General features: G+C 43.2%; 1 protein-coding gene across 1 annotated transcript in view; it reads left to right on the top strand.

Annotated features, from left to right (window-relative positions):
* The window catches only part of ADAMTS17 (ADAM metallopeptidase with thrombospondin type 1 motif 17), a 304,068-nt gene that overhangs the window by 179,560 nt on the left and 106,911 nt on the right, over nt 1-17,597 (top strand). Inside the window, exons 12-13 of the mRNA XM_032468854.1 lie at nt 9,390-9,494; nt 10,542-10,687. Coding sequence (XP_032324745.1) covers nt 9,390-9,494; nt 10,542-10,687 — 251 coding nt within the window. The remainder of the gene's footprint in view (nt 1-9,389; nt 9,495-10,541; nt 10,688-17,597) is intronic.

Here is a 17,597-nt window from a genome sequence, read left to right as displayed (position 1 = left end):
CTCCAAAAGTCTGGAGGAATCTCTTAAAAACCACACTCGTGCATGGATGGCAGTTGGGAACTTTGTCCACGTTCCCAAGGCTGTGTCTATGAGGAAAGCGTCCTGGGCAAGCCCCTCAGCCTGCATTCCTGTGCAGGGCCTTGTTGGGGGGAGTCATTGAGAAAAGCACTGAAACATTAATGAGGCAAGTTGGGGGGGATGTGCCAGTGCATGTGTGTGAATCTTTTGTCTTAAAAATTTCTAGAACTTTAAGCCTATTACAGAAAAAAAAATAATACTGACGTGTAACAGCTTGGACGTTGCCAAGGGAATAAAACCACGAAACACATTGGTGATGAGTTGAACAGTTTCTTGTTCTTTTTCTGGAATACAGACCATAAAAATAAGAAGAAAAGAGACTGGATAGATTATATTTTGAGAAAACTAGTAGCCACTATGACTACACAGTGGGGAGTTTTCATTTGGCTGCAGCTTCTTAGGAGGAACAAAAGCTCATCCTTGGCAGAAGGAGAGGCCAGTGTCTCAGGGGATGACGTTTCTCATAGACGCATCTTTGCTGTTGTGTAAAAGCCGGGTTTCTTAGCTAGGGTCCACAGATAGGTTTCAGAGGATTTGTGGACAGGGACAGGAAGAAGATCACATCTTTATTTTTCTCCAACCTGTAACTGAAATGAGTATTTCCTTCAATTCTGAGGGTCGGCGATAAGCCACAGCGGTCTTCACAATACCTGTGACTGTCATGTGATTAGGGTATTTTTCATACTACATGACACTTTTAGCAGCAGTTTCGAATTATCATTTACACTGACCGCTCCTTCAAAATTACAATGGTTATTAGACATAGGGCCAGATCTTCTTACATAATGTGTTGACAAGGAAACACGTGTATGACTATGTTACAGATTTGTATTTTGAATTATATTTGAATGGTTTCATTGCTAATCCTGTGTACTTTATAATTATACATTGACCGGTATTACTCTGAGAAGGAGTTCCCAGGCTCTACCAGATGCTTCAGAGCACAAGGCCAGGTGCTGGGCAGTGGCCGGTCAGCCTCTCCCCCCTGAGGGAAGGGCTGGCTTTCTGTGAACATTTACTCTTCTTTTGGTGAAATTTCCAACACGGAACCTCCTTCAGATGCATGTTCTTTTGGCATTCCCAATTCGTAGCCTCTCTAAGACCATTCAAAATTAAAAGCCATTTCTGTACTCAAAGGTATAGGGTAAATCACTTTGGGAAAACATTGCTTTGGGAGCAGCCTAGCTTCCAGTATTTCTGCTTTCTTAAACATGTACACTCGAGAATGAAGAAAAATTAAAAACAGTCCATTTTTGTTTCTAGGGCTCTGGAGAGCCCCACGCCATCCCCATTGCATCTTTCATGTCTGTCTGCAGAATGCTGGTATTGTACAGCTCAGAGCTGTCTGTGGAAATATGAACTACCAAAAGAAAAAAATTGGCATCAATACCTGGCATTTGTTGCCGAAGTTACTGGCAAATAGAGCTGTCTCCTCTTTTAGCCAATGGTAATGTGATGTTTTTAATTCAATCAAGCATTTCAAGAAAGTCCAAACATAAAAGTTATAAACATTGGATGGTAAATATTTATGAGAAAGGGGAAATGAACTTTATACAATTAGCCCAATCCATCCTTTTTTATGATTACAAGTTCCTCCTGTCTCCGTCAGCAAAGTCACTTGGAAAGCAAAGTCATTATTTAATAAGACCTGAAAGCTACTTAAGCTCAGATATTCTGCCAGGTGAAACAGAGGGTGAGGAGGCCAGAAATAGGTATTGTCAGCTGAAGGGAAGAGTGTGCCATTGCTACTGGAGACAGAAACAAGAAGCGGGGAGATCGGGTGACATTCTGCCAATGATCACAAAGCCCTCTTCCCTTTTCAGCATTAAGGAGAGGTTTATCTGTCCCCCCTCACACCCTAGTTCCTGGAGATTCTCAGTGGAAGATGCTATGTAATGACCACTCATCCCTCAACCGTTCCTGCATCTCAGCAACACATTCCACAATTGCTGCTCCGAAGCCCATGACCCATGTGGAAAGGAAACTACTGGGAAGTGATGGACACCAGCCTCATTGGTTGACCTGAGCAAGGGCGTGCGCAATGGACTGAGATCTGCATATTATGCTATTTTTTTAAATATCGAGCGCAGAAGCTGTAAGCCAATTATTTCAAGAAGGTAACAGTGGCTAGAATGGTGATAGGCATTAGAGGGTCTTATGCATTCTTTTCTACCTAACATTCACTCCTTTGCTCTTTTCCATTGAATTCTCTTGGCTTTTCAGCACAGCCTGGAGGTGTGGTTCAGAAGGTGGGTTCTCCAGTCATGCTGCTCAGGGTCATGACCTGCTTCTACCTCTTGAGCATGTTACATAGTCTCTCTATGCCTCAGTTTTCTAATCTGCAAAATGGGAAAAATAATTCTACTTACACAGCATAGGGTGGTTATGAGAGTTAAGTAACAAATGAATTAGTGCACTTAGCACATAGTAGGTGCTCAGTAAATGTTGGCTATATCATTTTTTCCCCATCAACTTATTTCCTAGAGTCAGTGATGGAGGAGATGCTGTCTAGCTGATAGTCTCACTGGCTTGTCCCTTTCCACCTCTGTCCCTCAGCTGTCCTCACCCAACGTCCTGCCATTTTTGGAGCCTGTAACCCCCAGGAGTTGCTCTCTAGTGTCCAGTATCTCTCTTGGCATGCCCCCCAGCCCCTAGGCTGGAAGCCTTTCTCTGTCCTTTTCCTAAGTCCCACGGAGACTCTCCTGCTCTTGATGGATGGAGATCCCGTGGTGTCCAGGAAGCTCAGGGTGTCAGAATTACACCTTGGAACCAACCATGTTTTTTCTCTGATGTTGGTCATTTCTCAGCCTGGCAGGTCATTAGAATCTCCTCCAGAGAACGGCCCCACTCCATAGACTGTGCGCCCCCTTCCAGGTCTCCTGTGTTAGAATCTCTGGGGGATAAGCTAGCGGATTTTTTGGTATACAGCTTCCCCGATTCTCACACTCAGCCTGGTCTGGGGACTGCTGATCTAAATGAAACCTGCCCCTTTAATGCCGGCGTACCTGGCCAGGGCAGGTGGCCAGCCAAACAGGAGCCTCGCCTTGCCCCTCTCAGACAGACAGGGCTGTTCAGTAGGACGTCGTGTTGGATGCCATGTCCAAAGCCGTCTTGCCTGCCTCAGTCTCAGCTTCCTGCCCAGCCTCTCTGAAAGCTGTTGGACTTTGGCAGCAGATGGCCCCAATTTTCCAGAAGTGTTTGAAAGTTTACAGTAGACTGCCTCCTTGGAGAGCTCTCCAGCCTTTGCGAGTTGTGTGTTATCCTACATTTTCACCCGGCCCTCGTGCCAGCTGAGTGCCTGGGTGTCCCCGCCCTGACCTCACCCAGCAGCATGCGCCCCAGGTGTCCCCAGCCAGGGGACAGTCTCTGCAACCTTGAGGAACATGGAAGGGGTGAGCGGCCTTCCAGAAGCAGGGGGCGGGCATGCTAGCCTGGGGAAGGCTTCAAACTGCAGTAGTGTGTGTGGAAAATGTGGATTAGTCACTTTTTCATCCAGCTCTGAGCATTTTATTTTATCTCCATCTTGGCCTGTGTGATCAGCAACACATTTCTGAGGCTTTTTACACCACCATTCCCTTCAGCATTGTTTTGAGTCAGAGCTGCTTTCCAAACACTTTCTGATCAAAATAACCATCAGAGACACCTAAGAGGGACACCACGCAGGGAGGAAAACGATAAGGCCTTGAAGGCATGAACAGCGGTGTCTTTGGAGAACTCAGACCTTCCCCGTCTTTCCGTGGCGCTCCAGGGAGGGAAGCTTGGCTCCAGCTTCTTTGTCAGGTGACACCTTAAGGAAAGGTTCATGGTACGACTTTCACCGAACCTTAAATGTAGCCAGTGAGGGAACAGTTGCTAGAATCCGGGAGCTGTTGCTTTTTCCTTGCTCTTTGCACTGAAGCCGGGGCTCCCCCCGCTATCCCAGGACTGCTGCTGGGGGCAGCTGGGGGACTGTGGGCTTGAGCAACTTCACCTTTATCTGTGTTCACGCTGTTTCGTGTACATGTCACTTAAGCCAAATCTTGTGCCCCCTAGTAGTGCCTGCAGATAGAACACAGGCGGGCGGAGGGAACGGAGCAGTCCATTCCACTGCAAATATGAGACAGTGATGAACACTCAGGATGCAAGATCAGAGGAGAAGGAAGTGAGTGAGGAAATTGGGGACCCACAGAGAGGCAGTATAACCAATGGGTGAGAGTGTGCTCTGGGGTCAGGGCAGGTCCCGGCCCTGCGGCTTGGGCGGGTCACTTAATTCTGTTTCCTCGTCTGCAAAATATGTGTGGTGGTAGTTTCTGTTTCATGGGGTGGTGTGAGTGGTCATGAGAGAATTCTGGTAAAGCACTTAGCCTGATGCCCGGATGGGTGGATGCCCAGAGGATGTCAGCTTTTTTCTCACTGTACTGAAGGGGCGCATTGCTTTCTGTGTGAATGTATTTATTTGCTCATTTGTTCATTCAGTCAGTTGCTCAAGTCTTCTTGGGGTCTGGACCATGTGCTGCTGGGTGTGTGGTAATGATCTGAGGAGGTGGTAAGACATGGCCGCTGGCCCCCAGGGGTTCAGGATGGAGGCGCAGGAGGTGAGAGCCATGGGGCTGTTACCCAGAGGACCAGTTAGGAGCGCTCTTAGAACCTTGATGGGTTCTTCGAATTGGGAACAGAGAGAAGGAGGAAAGACTTCTCAAGGGTGAGGCTCTTGGACTTGGCCTTGAAGAATGTGGCAGGTGACTTACTTCCTCTCTGTTAAGATCATTTACTTCAGTTCTAGTCCCTTCCCTGGCCTGAGCTCTCTGAGGGCAAGCAGCAGGGTCCCCTAATGTCTCCAGGAGGGTGTAGAACAGCCTGCAGAGAGGCGGGCCTGGGCCAGGGCCAGGGAGGGCCCTGGAGGCAGCAGCAGGAGGCTTTGCAGGGGCACGGAGGGTCTGTGGGATGTGGGATGTCAGATGCAGGTAGGACAGGGGTCCGTGGAGATGGCAGAGAGAGGAGGGGGCAGGAGCTAAATAATGTGGGGCTGTGCTGTTGCGGTTTTAACTGAGTCCTGGGGGAGAGTGGATGGTTTAAATGGAGATCTGTGTTTTCGGAAGATTTTGCAGGCATGTTGAGCATGAAAAAAGATTGCAATCAAGATCTGTGAGAAACTATTGCAGTTGTCCAGCTCAGAGAGGAAGAGGCTGTAACGGCAGTGGCATTGAGGATGGAGAGGAAGAATTCACTCTGGAAGAGCCACATTTGCTACTTTTAATTCCTCTGATCGATTCTCTGTCAATATGTGCTCTGGGCACTGAGTAATTATAGCAAAGATCAGTTCTACCAAAGACATTTGGTCATCAGTGTGATTTTTCAGAAGGATTTTGTTTCCTGAATAAGCCATCTTCTTTATCCAATCATTTGTCAATGGATATTTAAGTTACTTCCATGTCTTGGCTATTGTAAATAGTGCTGCTATGAACATTGGGGTTTATGTACCTTTTTGAATTGGAGTTCCCTAAAAACTTCCTAGAAGAAAACGTAGGCAAAACATTCTTGACATAAATCTTAGCAACGTTCTCCTAGGGCCATCTACCCACGCAATAGAAATAAAAGCAAAAATAAACAAATGGGACCTAATTAAACTTACAAGCTTTTGCACAGCAAAGGAAACCATAAGCAAAACAAAACGACAACCTACAGAGAAGGAGAAAATACTTGCAAATGATGCGACTGGCAAAAGTTAAACTTCCAGAATGATAACAACAAGAAGAACAAAAAATGTGCAGAGGACCTAAACAACAAAAGAATGCTTCCAAAGTAGACATACAAATGGCTAACAGGCACATGAAAAAACACTCAATATTGCTAATTATTAGAGAAATGCAAATCAAAACTCTCAGTCTTTCAGATCTGCGCTTGTCTGAATGCTTCAGAAATGAGCCTGTGGCAGGTTGAATGGCATTTCTCTGTTAGTCAGTTGAACCACTTCTTCACATATTAAAAAGCCAGTTGTGTTCAATTTTCTGTGATCTGTCATCTTAAATCTTTTGTATCTTGGATTATTGATTTTTTAAAGTAATTTATTAGAAGTTTTGCATATTAAGGAAGTTGGCCCTTTAGCTGAAATATGAATTGTAAATGTTCTTTTTTTCCCCCGGTTCATTTATTTTTTAACTTTGTTTATCATTTTATGTCAGGCAGAAGTGTGTATGTGTGCGTGCAGAGTGAAATACATCAATCCGTTTTAAGGCTTCTGGGTTTTGTGCCATGTTTAGAAAAGTCATTCCCACTCTGAAACTGTAAATAAACCTAATTCTGATGGTTTCTTCTCGTACCTTTATGGTTTAATTTTTATGTTTAAATCCTTAATCCAGCAGTCATTTATTTTAGTGTAAGGTGTGAGGTAGGGATCCAGCCTCACTTTACTTCCATCTCTTTTGTTCCAGCCACTTTGGTGGGTATGAAGAGGTAACTGGTTGGTTTTAACTTGCTTTTCTCTGATGAGAAACTGAGCACCTTTTCATGTATTTTCTCCCAGTCCTGTATGTTTGGATATCCTTTACTGTGAAGTGTTGAAGTCTTTTGCCAGTTTTTGTTTGTTTGTTTGTTTGTTGGATTTTTTTAAAATTCAGGTATAATCAGTTTACAACATTGTGTCTGTTTCTAGTGCACAGCATAATAGTTTAGGCACACATATACATACATATGTTCGATTTCATATTCTTTTGCCGTTTTTCTATTGGGTCTTTTTCATAATTGATCTGTAGGAGTTTTTGGCTTTTTGTTTTTTTGTATATATTCTGGATACAAATCCTTTGTTGGTTCCATGCCTTACAAATCTCTCTCCCATGTATTGCAAATATCTTCTCTCACTTTCCCGCAGTTGTTTTTGGATAAACTTGAGGTTCTTCATTTTAACGATTCCCCACCCCAGCTCATTTTAATATTTAATACAGTATAATTCATTAATCTTTTTTCCTTTCTAGTTAGTAATTTGGGGGTTCTGTTTAAGAAATCTTTGCCCGACCTCATTCTCCTTTTCCTTGGTGATTAGAAAAGCTATCAGAAAGCACTGTCTATAACGTGCATAATAGACAGTTTGCACCACCGTCTTCCTCTCTCTCCTAAGGGGCAGTTGGGTCTCCTAATCTCAAGCATTCCTGCCCCATAAATGGTCCTCCCAGGTCCGCCTGGGCTCCTGAACACGTGTCCACACACTGACACCACGCTCTGAAAGAGCTCCTGGGTCAAAGTGCAGAAGATCAAACACTTCACGAAGTGCAGTCAGTCTTTGTGGGACCAGCTGGTGCAATGCTCCAGCCTCTCGTCTTGTTGCCGCTCTGTCGAGAGGCAGACAATGATGGGAACGTGGGGCTTTTCTGAACCCAAATGCGCAAAATTCCACTTGACTCATCAACTTCTTTAAGGGCACAGAGCAGCTCCGACATACTTGAAAAATGAGAAGGAGCTGTGGGCTTCTCTGAACTCATTGTCGAGCCCTCGGGCTCTGCCTTCCCTCCCCTTTTCTCCTTTGTTTCTGTCTCTTCAGCATCTAAACATCCTCCGACTTTGGACAGCACAGTTGCACTTCTCCTCTGTGCAGGTGTTTGTGATTACTTGGAACAGCAGGCCTCTGTCCTGAGCCCCCACACCCTCGTGAGCCCCGCGGGGACCACTCTGAGCTGTGCACGGGGACCCTTGGCCTCCCCCTGCCCGACCTGTACTGCGGTCCCCCGGCTGCGCCCTGGAGGATGACATCTCCTCCTCCGCCTCAGACCTTTTCACCGTGATTGGGTTTGGCATCCTGGAAGTACTGCATCTTTCAAAGGGCCTGAAATACATCTGTTCTCAATTTTCAGACCACGAGGCAAGGATTTGGGTGCAAGGAGTTTATCTGGGAAGTGATCCCAGGAAGCACTGGGAGGGGGCTAGGAAGTAAGGGGGTGTCGAGAAAGGTGCGCTGATGGGCAGGCGGACTGTGGACAACTGGGCTGCCCTGGGACCTTCTGAGAGACATGTGCAACTTGCCTCACAGCCATCCCACCCAAGTGATGGGCGTCCAGCCCCCACCCCTGCGGTTGAGGTTGCTTCCCAGCCAGACGACGGCTTCCAGAAGGGAGACCAGGGAAGCAGCAGTCAGTGTGTGCGTGGATGGTGTCTGCCCTGAGGCTGCAGGGGAGACCGAGGCAGATGGGGAGGACACGGGTCACGCCTGCTTCCAGTTATTTTGATACATTGTCTCATTCTGAGCACTTTGCCCATTTCCAAGTTTCCTGTTAATACCAATGGAAGTCTGTGTTTTTAAATGCCTATTCCTGTTTTAGTAGAATTATTTTAATTGTGGATGGTAAGAAACTCTCTGGATGAAATACCATAAGGGATCACGACCTTCCATGCTTGCTCTGACCTTAAGGCTAAAGAAGGAGGCTTTGCTGCTGTGGCAGTGGTCCAGCCTCGTGTCCACTGTGCTGAGCAGGATGAGAGACAGGGAGGAGAAATCAGAGATACCCAGAGCAACACCTCGATCCACCTTCGAAGATGCCGAGAGTGTCTGGAGACAGAAATAAACTGACAAGAGGCCGGGAAGAGAGGGGGCTGGGCTGGTACTGGTTGAGCTGGTTGAGGGAGAACTGAGAGAACAGAGGACAGAGGTCAAGGGTGGCGTGTCTGTTGAGCCACATAAGAAATAGAGGAAAGGAAGGTGGTGAAAGGGGATTTTCAGAGAGTTGGTTGAATGAGATGAACGATCCCCGTGGTACTTTCCAAGGGAATTCAATAGAAGTTTACATTTCTTGCAAAAAAAAAGAAAGAAAAGAAATTGAGTAGCTCAACTGAGCTAGAAGGCAGGTGGCCCCAGGGAGGATTGAGCCCCTTTAACCCCATGGGGGGCTCTCACTTCGGAGGCTGCATAAAGCTGCCCCAGCCTCAGCTCCAGAGCAAGCACTCCCTGAGGCGGCTCGGGTGGTGAGGGTCTTTCCCACGTGCTCTGTACGACCTCTGGGAAGCCACCTTGTACGTCCCTACAGTAAATGGCAGCTGTCTGCTTATTAATGGCTCCCCGGCTGCAACCTGCCTTGGACACCTCCTAAGCCCTCAATAGCTAATGCTGGAACCGCTGAGCCAAATCCCCGTGGCACAGGGCTTCTAGGAGTAAATGCACGGAATTTTGCTGAGCTGAATAGACTAGTTGACATGATGCATGTGTTTTTTTTTATGACATCCAGATTCATGACCCTCCTTTCTTCCTCTCATGTTTCAAATCCCACACCGGTCTTTGGGCCCCACCTTCCAACCCCACTGTAACCTGTGTGCGGGGTTCTTGGCAGTTACGCTCCTTCCCTTGTCAGCAGCATCTGATGTGCGCTGGACTGTGGTGCCTGGTGGAAGGAGATACGTCCTGCAAGACCAAACTGGACCCTCCCCTGGACGGCACAGAGTGTGGGGCAGACAAGGTAACCTCGCTTCCCACTGTCCCCAGCAGGCAGCCCATGTCCCCTGGGCGTTGGGCACCTCTCCTGAAAGGTGGTCTGCACTGCACTCAGGAGCCCCTGAAGCGCCCCCTGGGCCACCCCAGAAATGCTTGGGGAGCCCACTCCGGGCACAGAGTGACACCTATATCACCTCTCTCCTTTTTTTCTTATAAGATATAAGAATCATTGAGTTAATATTTTTGTTAAATTAACTCCTTTTGTTACATATGTGAATTTACTTGAAACTTTTGTATCAGTGGATCATAAATGGAGAAACAGGATCTTTAACGTACACAAAAGGTATCATAAAACAATTTTAATGAGAACACTGCTATCCAATTCTAGCTAGAGGTTGAGAGAGTGAGCCTTTGGCGTGCTCTTCACTAACAAGAGAGTTTGGCTAGTGTTTGAAGAGGTGTTCAGAGCCAACAGCCACAGTCCAAGACTTTTGTCTTTAGTCTTTAAGGGTTGAGAGAGATGCTGTGATTGGGAACCACTGAATCACGTCTCCTGCCCCAGGGTTTGTGCCACACACACTGGGAACTTGTTTTAGAGGACTGGCTTTCTCTTATACACAGCAAGGGCAAGGTTCCCCCACATGGAGCCAGCTGTGTCATCTCCAGGGACCAAACTCAACCCTGAAGTTCAAAACTGCAGAGCCAGGAAATACTGCCTTCCAGAGAGAGACTCACATTAAACAGTTTGCAGAAGATCAGGTCTCTCCATGAGCCATGTGGATGAATCCTTTTTCTTAGAATTTAGAGACTCTCCATTGAGCACATCCATGTGGAAGTTTAGGGCAAAATCCAAACCCCAGAGGGACAGAGATGTCAGGTTGGTATGTAACGAATGTCGCCGGAGTGAGCAAACTGGCACACCCTGAAATAGTCTACTTTTGTGTAAATTACAAAAATCAGGTTTGGGCGGCACGGCGATTTTTCGCATGGAGGGAATCGCAGCTACGAGCGGGCGGGTGAGCAGGTTTGCCGCGGAGCTGAGTGCCCCCCCGGCCGCCCTGCTGTGTTTCAGTGGTGCCGCGCGGGGGAGTGCGTGAGCAAGACGCCCATCCCGGAGCACGTGGACGGAGACTGGAGCCTGTGGGGCGCCTGGAGCATGTGCAGCCGCACGTGCGGAACGGGAGCCCGCTTCCGGCAGAGGAAATGCGACAACCCTCCGTAAGTCCCCCTTCTCCAGGGAGCCTCGATCCATTGGGGTGTCCAAACTGCGGCTCTCACTGCCTTAGTAAAGCAGTCTCTGTCTCCCACTGAGACTCTTGAGTGGAGGGAAAGTGAACTTGAACCACAGGTCCAGTGCAGGGGCCTGGTGTGCATCCAAGCATCTCGGCTTAAACAGACCTCGTTCTGTAACAGACGCGGTAAGTGATGCAGGGAGCTGGCTCCTTCCTCTTCCTTGCATGGGCCTTGGGAGACTGGTTTCCCGAGACGGCTGCATGACAGTTCCTCCTGTCCTGATTCACAGCAGCCTTAGATGAGAGTCAGCCCAGGGCAGCCTGCAGACCATCAGGAAAATGAAACTGACCTCCAAATGAGCTGGTTTGGGCGCAGGCTGGCGGTTGATGAGTCACAAGCATTTGTGGGTTCCATTCTCTTTTATCCAAGTATCTTTCACCTGTCCTGTTAGAAATGTTAGGCAGAGCATAGTTTTTTGCTTTTTTTCACCATAGGCTTTTTTTGTTTTAATTGATTGTGATGACACCATGACCCTTGTTCACCTTTACACATTTGCTCCAAAAAACTCAGGGCTAGATCTTATGCCCAATTGTAATAATTTCTTTATCACAGATTTTTTTTTCTCTTCGTCTCCTGAAATTCCCCATTTTCGACATTTCTTAGAATAATCTCTTTTTACATCTTGTGTGCTATCAGCCACACCACGTTAATTTTGAAAATGAGTGAATTATAAATTGACTAAAAGGAAATGATTTCTATCCACAATTAACTCGTATTGATGAATAATTCGCAAACCCATCTTGTGTTTTAAAATGCTGATGCCTCAGCTATATCCCAGACCAGTTAAATCACAAACTCCAGGGGTGGCACCCAGGAATCAGAGGTGTCGAATCTCCCCAGACAAATTCCAATGCCCAGCCAAGGTTGAGAACCTCCGGATTAAAGGAAAATGCAGGCTCACAATTTAGTCAAGGCCAAGAACACCGTGTTTGCTGACAGTGCTCTAAGAATTGGCACTATGTATTGTGTCTTATTAAAACGTTTCCCTCCAGCACCCAGCAGAGTGCCTGACACCTCGTGGGTGGGTATTTAATCTTTTTTTTCTTTTAACATTTTTTATTGATTTATAATCATTTTACAATGTTGTGTCAAATTCCAGCGCTCAGCACAATTTTTCAGTTATTCATGGACATATACACACTCATTGTCACATTTTTTTCTCTGTGAGTTATCATAACATTTTGTGTATATTTCCCTGTGCTATACAGTGTAGTCTATTCTACAATTTTGAAATCCCAGTCTATCCCTTCCCACCCTCCACCCCACTGGTAACCACAAGTCTGTATTCTCTTTCTGTGAGTCTATTTCTGTCCTGTATTTATGCTTTGTTTTTGTTTGTTTGTTTTTGTTCTTGTATTTTAGATTCCACATATGAGTGATCTCATATGGTATTTTTCTTTCTCTTTCTGGCTTACTTCACTTAGAATGACATTCTCCAGGAGCATCCATGTTGCTGCAAATGGCATTATGTTGTCGGTTTTTATGGCTGAGTAGTATTCCATTGTATAAATATACCACCTCTTCTTTATCCAGTCACCTGTTGATGGACATTTAGGCTGTTTCCATGTTTTGGCTATTGTAAATAGTGCAGCTATGAACATTGGGGTGCAGGTGTCATCCTGAAGTAGATTTCCTTCTGGATACAAGCCCAGGAGTGGGATTCCTGGGTCATATGGTAAGTCTATTCCTAGTCTTTTGAGGAATCTCCACACTGTTTTCCATAGTGGCTGCACCAAACTGCATTCCCACCAGCAATGTAGGAGGGTTCCCCTTTCTCCACAGCCTCTCCAGCATTTGTCATTTGTGGATTTTTGAATGACGGCCATTCTGACTGGTGTGAGGTGATACCTCATTGTAGTTTTGATTTGCATTTCTCTGATAATTAGTGATATTGAGCATTTTTTCATGTGCTTTTTGATCATTTGTATGTCTTCCTTGGAGAATTGCTTGTTTAGGTCTTCTGCCCATTTTTGGATTGGGTTGTTTATTTTTTTCTTATTGAGTCGTATGAGCTGCTTATATATTCTGGAGATCAAGCCTTTGTCGGTTTCACTTGCAAAAATTTTCTCCCATTCCATAGGTTTTCTTCTTGTTTTATTTCTGGTTTCCTTTGCTGTGCAGAAGCTTGTAAGTTTCATTAGGTCCCATTTGTTTATTCTTGCTTTTATTTCTTCTAGGAGAAAATTTTTGAAATGTATGTCAGATAATGTTTTGCCTATGTTTTCCTCTAGGAGGTTTATTGTATCTTGTCTTATGTTTAAGTCTTTAATCCATTTTGAGTTGATTTTTGTATATGGTGTAAGGGAGTGTTCTAGCTTCATTGTTTTACATGCTGCTGTCCAGTTTCCCCAACACCATTTGCTGAAGAGACTGTCTTTATTCCAATGTATATTCTTGCCTCCTTTGTCAAAGATGAGTTGACCAAAAGTTTGTGGGTTCATTTCTGGGCTCTCTATTCTGTTCCATTGGTCTATATGTCTGTTTTGGTACCAATACCATGCTGTCTTGATGACTGTAGCTCTATAGTATTGCCTGAAGTCTGGGAGAGTTATTCCTCCAGCCTCTTTCTTTCTCTTCAGTAATACTTTGGCAATTCTAGGTCTTTGATGGTTCCATATGAATTTTATTATGATTTGTTCTAGTTCTGTGAAATATGTCCTGGGTAATTGGATAGGGATTGCATTAAATCTGTAGATTGCCTTGGGCAGTGTGACCATTTTAACAATATTGATTCTTCCAATCCAAGAGCATGGAATATCTTTCCATTTTTTAAAGTCTTCTTTAATTTCCTTCATTAATGGTTTATAGTTTTCTGTGTATAATTCTTTCACCTCCTTGGTTAGATTTATTCCCAGATATTTTATTACTTTGGGTGCTATTTTAAAGGGGATTGTTTCTTTACTTTCTTCTTCTGTTGATTTATTGTTAGTGTAAAGTAATGCAACTGATTTTTGAACGTTAATTTTGTAACCTGCTACCTTGCTGAATTCTTCAATCAGCTCTAGTAGCTTTTGTGTGGACCTTTTAGGGTTTTCTATATATAGTAACATGTCATCAGCATATAATGACACTTTTACCTCTTCTTTTCCAATTTGGATCCCTTTTATTTCTTCATCTTGCCTGACTGCTGTGGCTAGTACTTCCAGGACTATGTTGAATAGGAGTGGTGATAGTGGGCATCCTTGTCTTGTCCCAGATTTTAGTGGGAAGCTTTTGAGTTTTTCACCGTTGAGTACTATGCTGGCTGTAGGTTTGTCATATATAGCTTTTATTATGTTGAGATATGTTCCCTCTATACCCACTTTGGCGAGAGTTTTTATCATAAATGGGTGTTGAATTTTATCAAATGCTTTTTCTGCATCGATTGAGATGATCATGTGGTTTTTGTCCTTTCTCTTGTTGATGTGATGTATTACACTGATTGATTTGCGTATGTTGAACCAGCCTTGTGTCCCTGGGATGAACCCCACTTGGTCATGATGTATAATCTTTTTTATGTGTTGTTGGATTCTATTTGCTAAAATTTTGGTGAGGATTTTGGTGTCTATGTTCATCAGTGATATTGGCCTATAATTCTCTTTTTTTGTAGTGTCTTTGCCTGGTTTTGGTATCAGGGTGATGGTGACTTCACAGAATGAGTTTGGGAGTATTCCCTCCTTTTCAGTTGTCTGGAAGAGTTTGAGAAGGACTGGTATGAGTTCTTCTTTGTATGTTTGGTAGAATTCCCCGATGAAGCCGTCCGGTCCTGGACTTTTATTTGTAGGGAGGTTTTTAATTGCTATTTCTATTTCCTTTCTAGTGATCGGATTGTTCAAGTGTTCAGATTCTTCTTGATTCAGTTTTGGTGGACAGTATGTTTCCAGAAACTTGTCCATCTCCTCTAGGTTATCCAGTTTGGTTCCATATAGTTTTTCATAATATTCTCATATGATATTCTGTATTTCTATTTTGTTTGTTGTAATTTCTCCATTTTCCTTTCTTATTTTGCTAATTTGTGCTCTCTCTTTTTTCTTCTTTGTGAGTTTGGCCAGAGGTTTGTCGATTTTATTTACTTTTTCAAAAAACCAGCTTTTGGTTTGGTTGATTTTTTCTATGGTCTTGTTAATCTCTATTGTATTTAATTCCTCTCTGATCTTTATTATTTCCTTCCTTCTGCTGCTTTTTGGGCTTTTTGTTCTTCTTTTTCTAATTCATTCAGGTGGTGGGTTAAATTGTTTCTTTGAGATTGTTCTTCTTTTTTGAGGAAGGCCTGTATCGCTATAAACTTCCCTCTTAGCACTGCTTTTGCTGTGTCCCATAGGTTTTAAGTGGTTGTGCTTTCATTATCATTTGTCTCAAGGTATTTTTTAATTTCAGCTTTGATTTCCTCATTGATCCATTGTTTTTTCAATAACATATTGTTTAATCTCCATGCCTTCCTTTTTTTCTCCTTTGTTTCTCTGTTGTTGATTTCCAGTTTCATGGCATTGTGGTCAGTAAAGATGCTTGAGATAATTTCTATCTTCTTAAAATTGTTGAGGTTTCTTTTGTGCCCAAGTACATGATCGATCCTGGAAAATGTTCCATGTGCACTTGAAAAGAATGTATATCCTATTTTTTGGGGGGTGTAATGTTCTGAAAATATCCACCAAATCTAGTTTTTCTATTGTAGTATTTAATTTCTCTGTTGCCTTGTTTATTTTCTGTCTGGAAGATCTGTCTAGTGATGTTAATGCAGTGTTAAAATCTCCAACTATGATTGTATTCCCATCAATATCCCCCTTTATCTCTGTTAGTAATTCTTGTATGTACTTAGGTGCTCCTATATTGGGTGCATATATATTAACGAGTGTAATATCCTCATCATGTATCACTCCTTTAATCATTATAAAATGTCCTTCTTTATCTTTCTTTATGGCCTTTGTTTTAAAGTCTATTTTGTCTGAAATCAGTACTGCAACACCTGCTTTTTTGGCTTTTCCATTTGCATGGAATATCCTTTTCCATCCTTTCACTCTCAATCTATATGTGTCCTTCTCCCTAAAGTGGGTCTCTTGTATGCAGCATATTGAAGGTTCTTGCTTTATTATCCAGTCTGCCACTCTGTGTCTTTTGACTGGAGCATTTAGTCCATTAACATTTACAGTAATTAATGATAGATGTGTGTTTATTGCCATTTTGAACTTATCTTTGCAGTTGAATTGGTATATCCTCTTTGTTCCTTTCTTCTTCCTTTTGTGGTTTGGTAATTTTCCTTTGTATTATCATGGATTTTATTTAATTTTTGTGACTCCTTTGTAAATTTTTGGCTTGTGGTTACCCTTTTTTGTAAATCTATCAACCCATTACTATAACTGTTTTTATTAAACTGATAGTAACATGATCTCAAACCCATCCTACTGTTAAAAAAAATTAAAAAAGAAAAAAATATTCTATATTTCCCTGCCTCTCTCTCCCACTCTCAGTGATTTGTATGTCTTCTTTTATAATTTCATGTTTACTTTATTTGTAATTCATGAGTTATCACCTTTCCAGTTGTGCGTTTCTCATTTCTGTAGCATCCTGCTGCTTTTCTATTTAGAGTAGCCCTTTCAATATTTCTTTTAGCATGGGCTTAGTGTTGCTAAACTCCTGCAGCTTTTTTTTGTCTGTGAAACTCTTTATTTCTCCTTCTATCCTCAAGGATAGCCTTGCTGGATAAAGGATCCTAGGCTGCATCTTTTTTTCATTCAGGGCTTTGAATATATCTTGCCACTCCCTTCTGGCCTGTAGTGTTTGTGTAGAGAAATCAGCTGAGAGCCTTATGGGGGTTCCCTTGTAACTTACTCTTTGCTTTTCTCTTGCTGCCTTTAGAATCATTTCTTTATCCTTGACTCTGGCCATCTTGATTATATGTCTTGGTGTGGGTCTATTTGGGTTCTTCCTGTTTGGGACCCTCTGAGCTTCCTGTACTTGGATACCTGATTCCTTCTTTAAGTTTGGGAAGTTTTCAGTCATGATTTCTTCAAAAACCTTTTCAATCCCCTTTGATCTTTCTTCTCCTTCTGGGACCCCTATTATGCGAAGATTGGGACGCTTTATATTATCCCATAGGTCCCTTATGCTATTTTCATTATTTTTTATTTGCTTCTCTTGTAGTTCTTCTGAATGGGTGCTTTCTATTGCCCTGTCTTCTAGATCACTAATTCGTTCCTCTGCATTATCTAGTCGGCTTTGCACAGCTGTTAGATCATTCCTCATCTCTCTCAATGAGTTTAACCATTCTACTTGGCTCTTCTTTATAGCTTCAATTTCATTTTTGGCATATTTTATATTTCTAAACACTATCTCTTTTAATTCCTTCAGCAATTCAATCACTCCTTTTTTGAAATCTTGATCTAGTAGGCTATCGATGTCTATTTCGTTGATCTTTCTTTCAGGGGATTTCTCTTGTTCTTTTAATTGGGGAAGGTTTCTCTGCTTCTTCATCTTGCTCATACCTCTTTGGCACTGTGGTTTATGGAGTATCAGTTGTTTATTTTGGTCCTTAAGGATTTTATCTATCTAATGCCTATTTAGGAATAGAACTTAGGAAAAAAAGAAAAAAAAATAGAGAGAGAGAAAGAATTTTAAAAGAAGGGAGAAAGAGGGTTTGAAAACAGTGTATAATGAATAATAGAAGAGTGAGTTGAAGCAGAGTATTAATCGGGTTGAGACGTCCTTTTAAAACCTTTACAAAAAAAGGGGGGGGGGAGATGAATAGATGTATTTGAAACCTGTGTCTAATCAATAGCAGGACATAAAAACCCAAGAGAAATAGAAATGAATTAAGAAGTAAAAATTATGAGAGTAATAGAAAATAGAACAGGTAAAAACA

The sequence above is a fragment of the Camelus ferus genome, chromosome 27 (assembly GCF_009834535.1).
Source record: "Camelus ferus isolate YT-003-E chromosome 27, BCGSAC_Cfer_1.0, whole genome shotgun sequence".
Classification (NCBI taxonomy): domain Eukaryota; kingdom Metazoa; phylum Chordata; class Mammalia; order Artiodactyla; family Camelidae; genus Camelus; species Camelus ferus.
The sequence above is the reverse complement of the archived record's forward strand: the minus strand, read 5'-3'. Positions and strand labels throughout refer to the sequence as shown.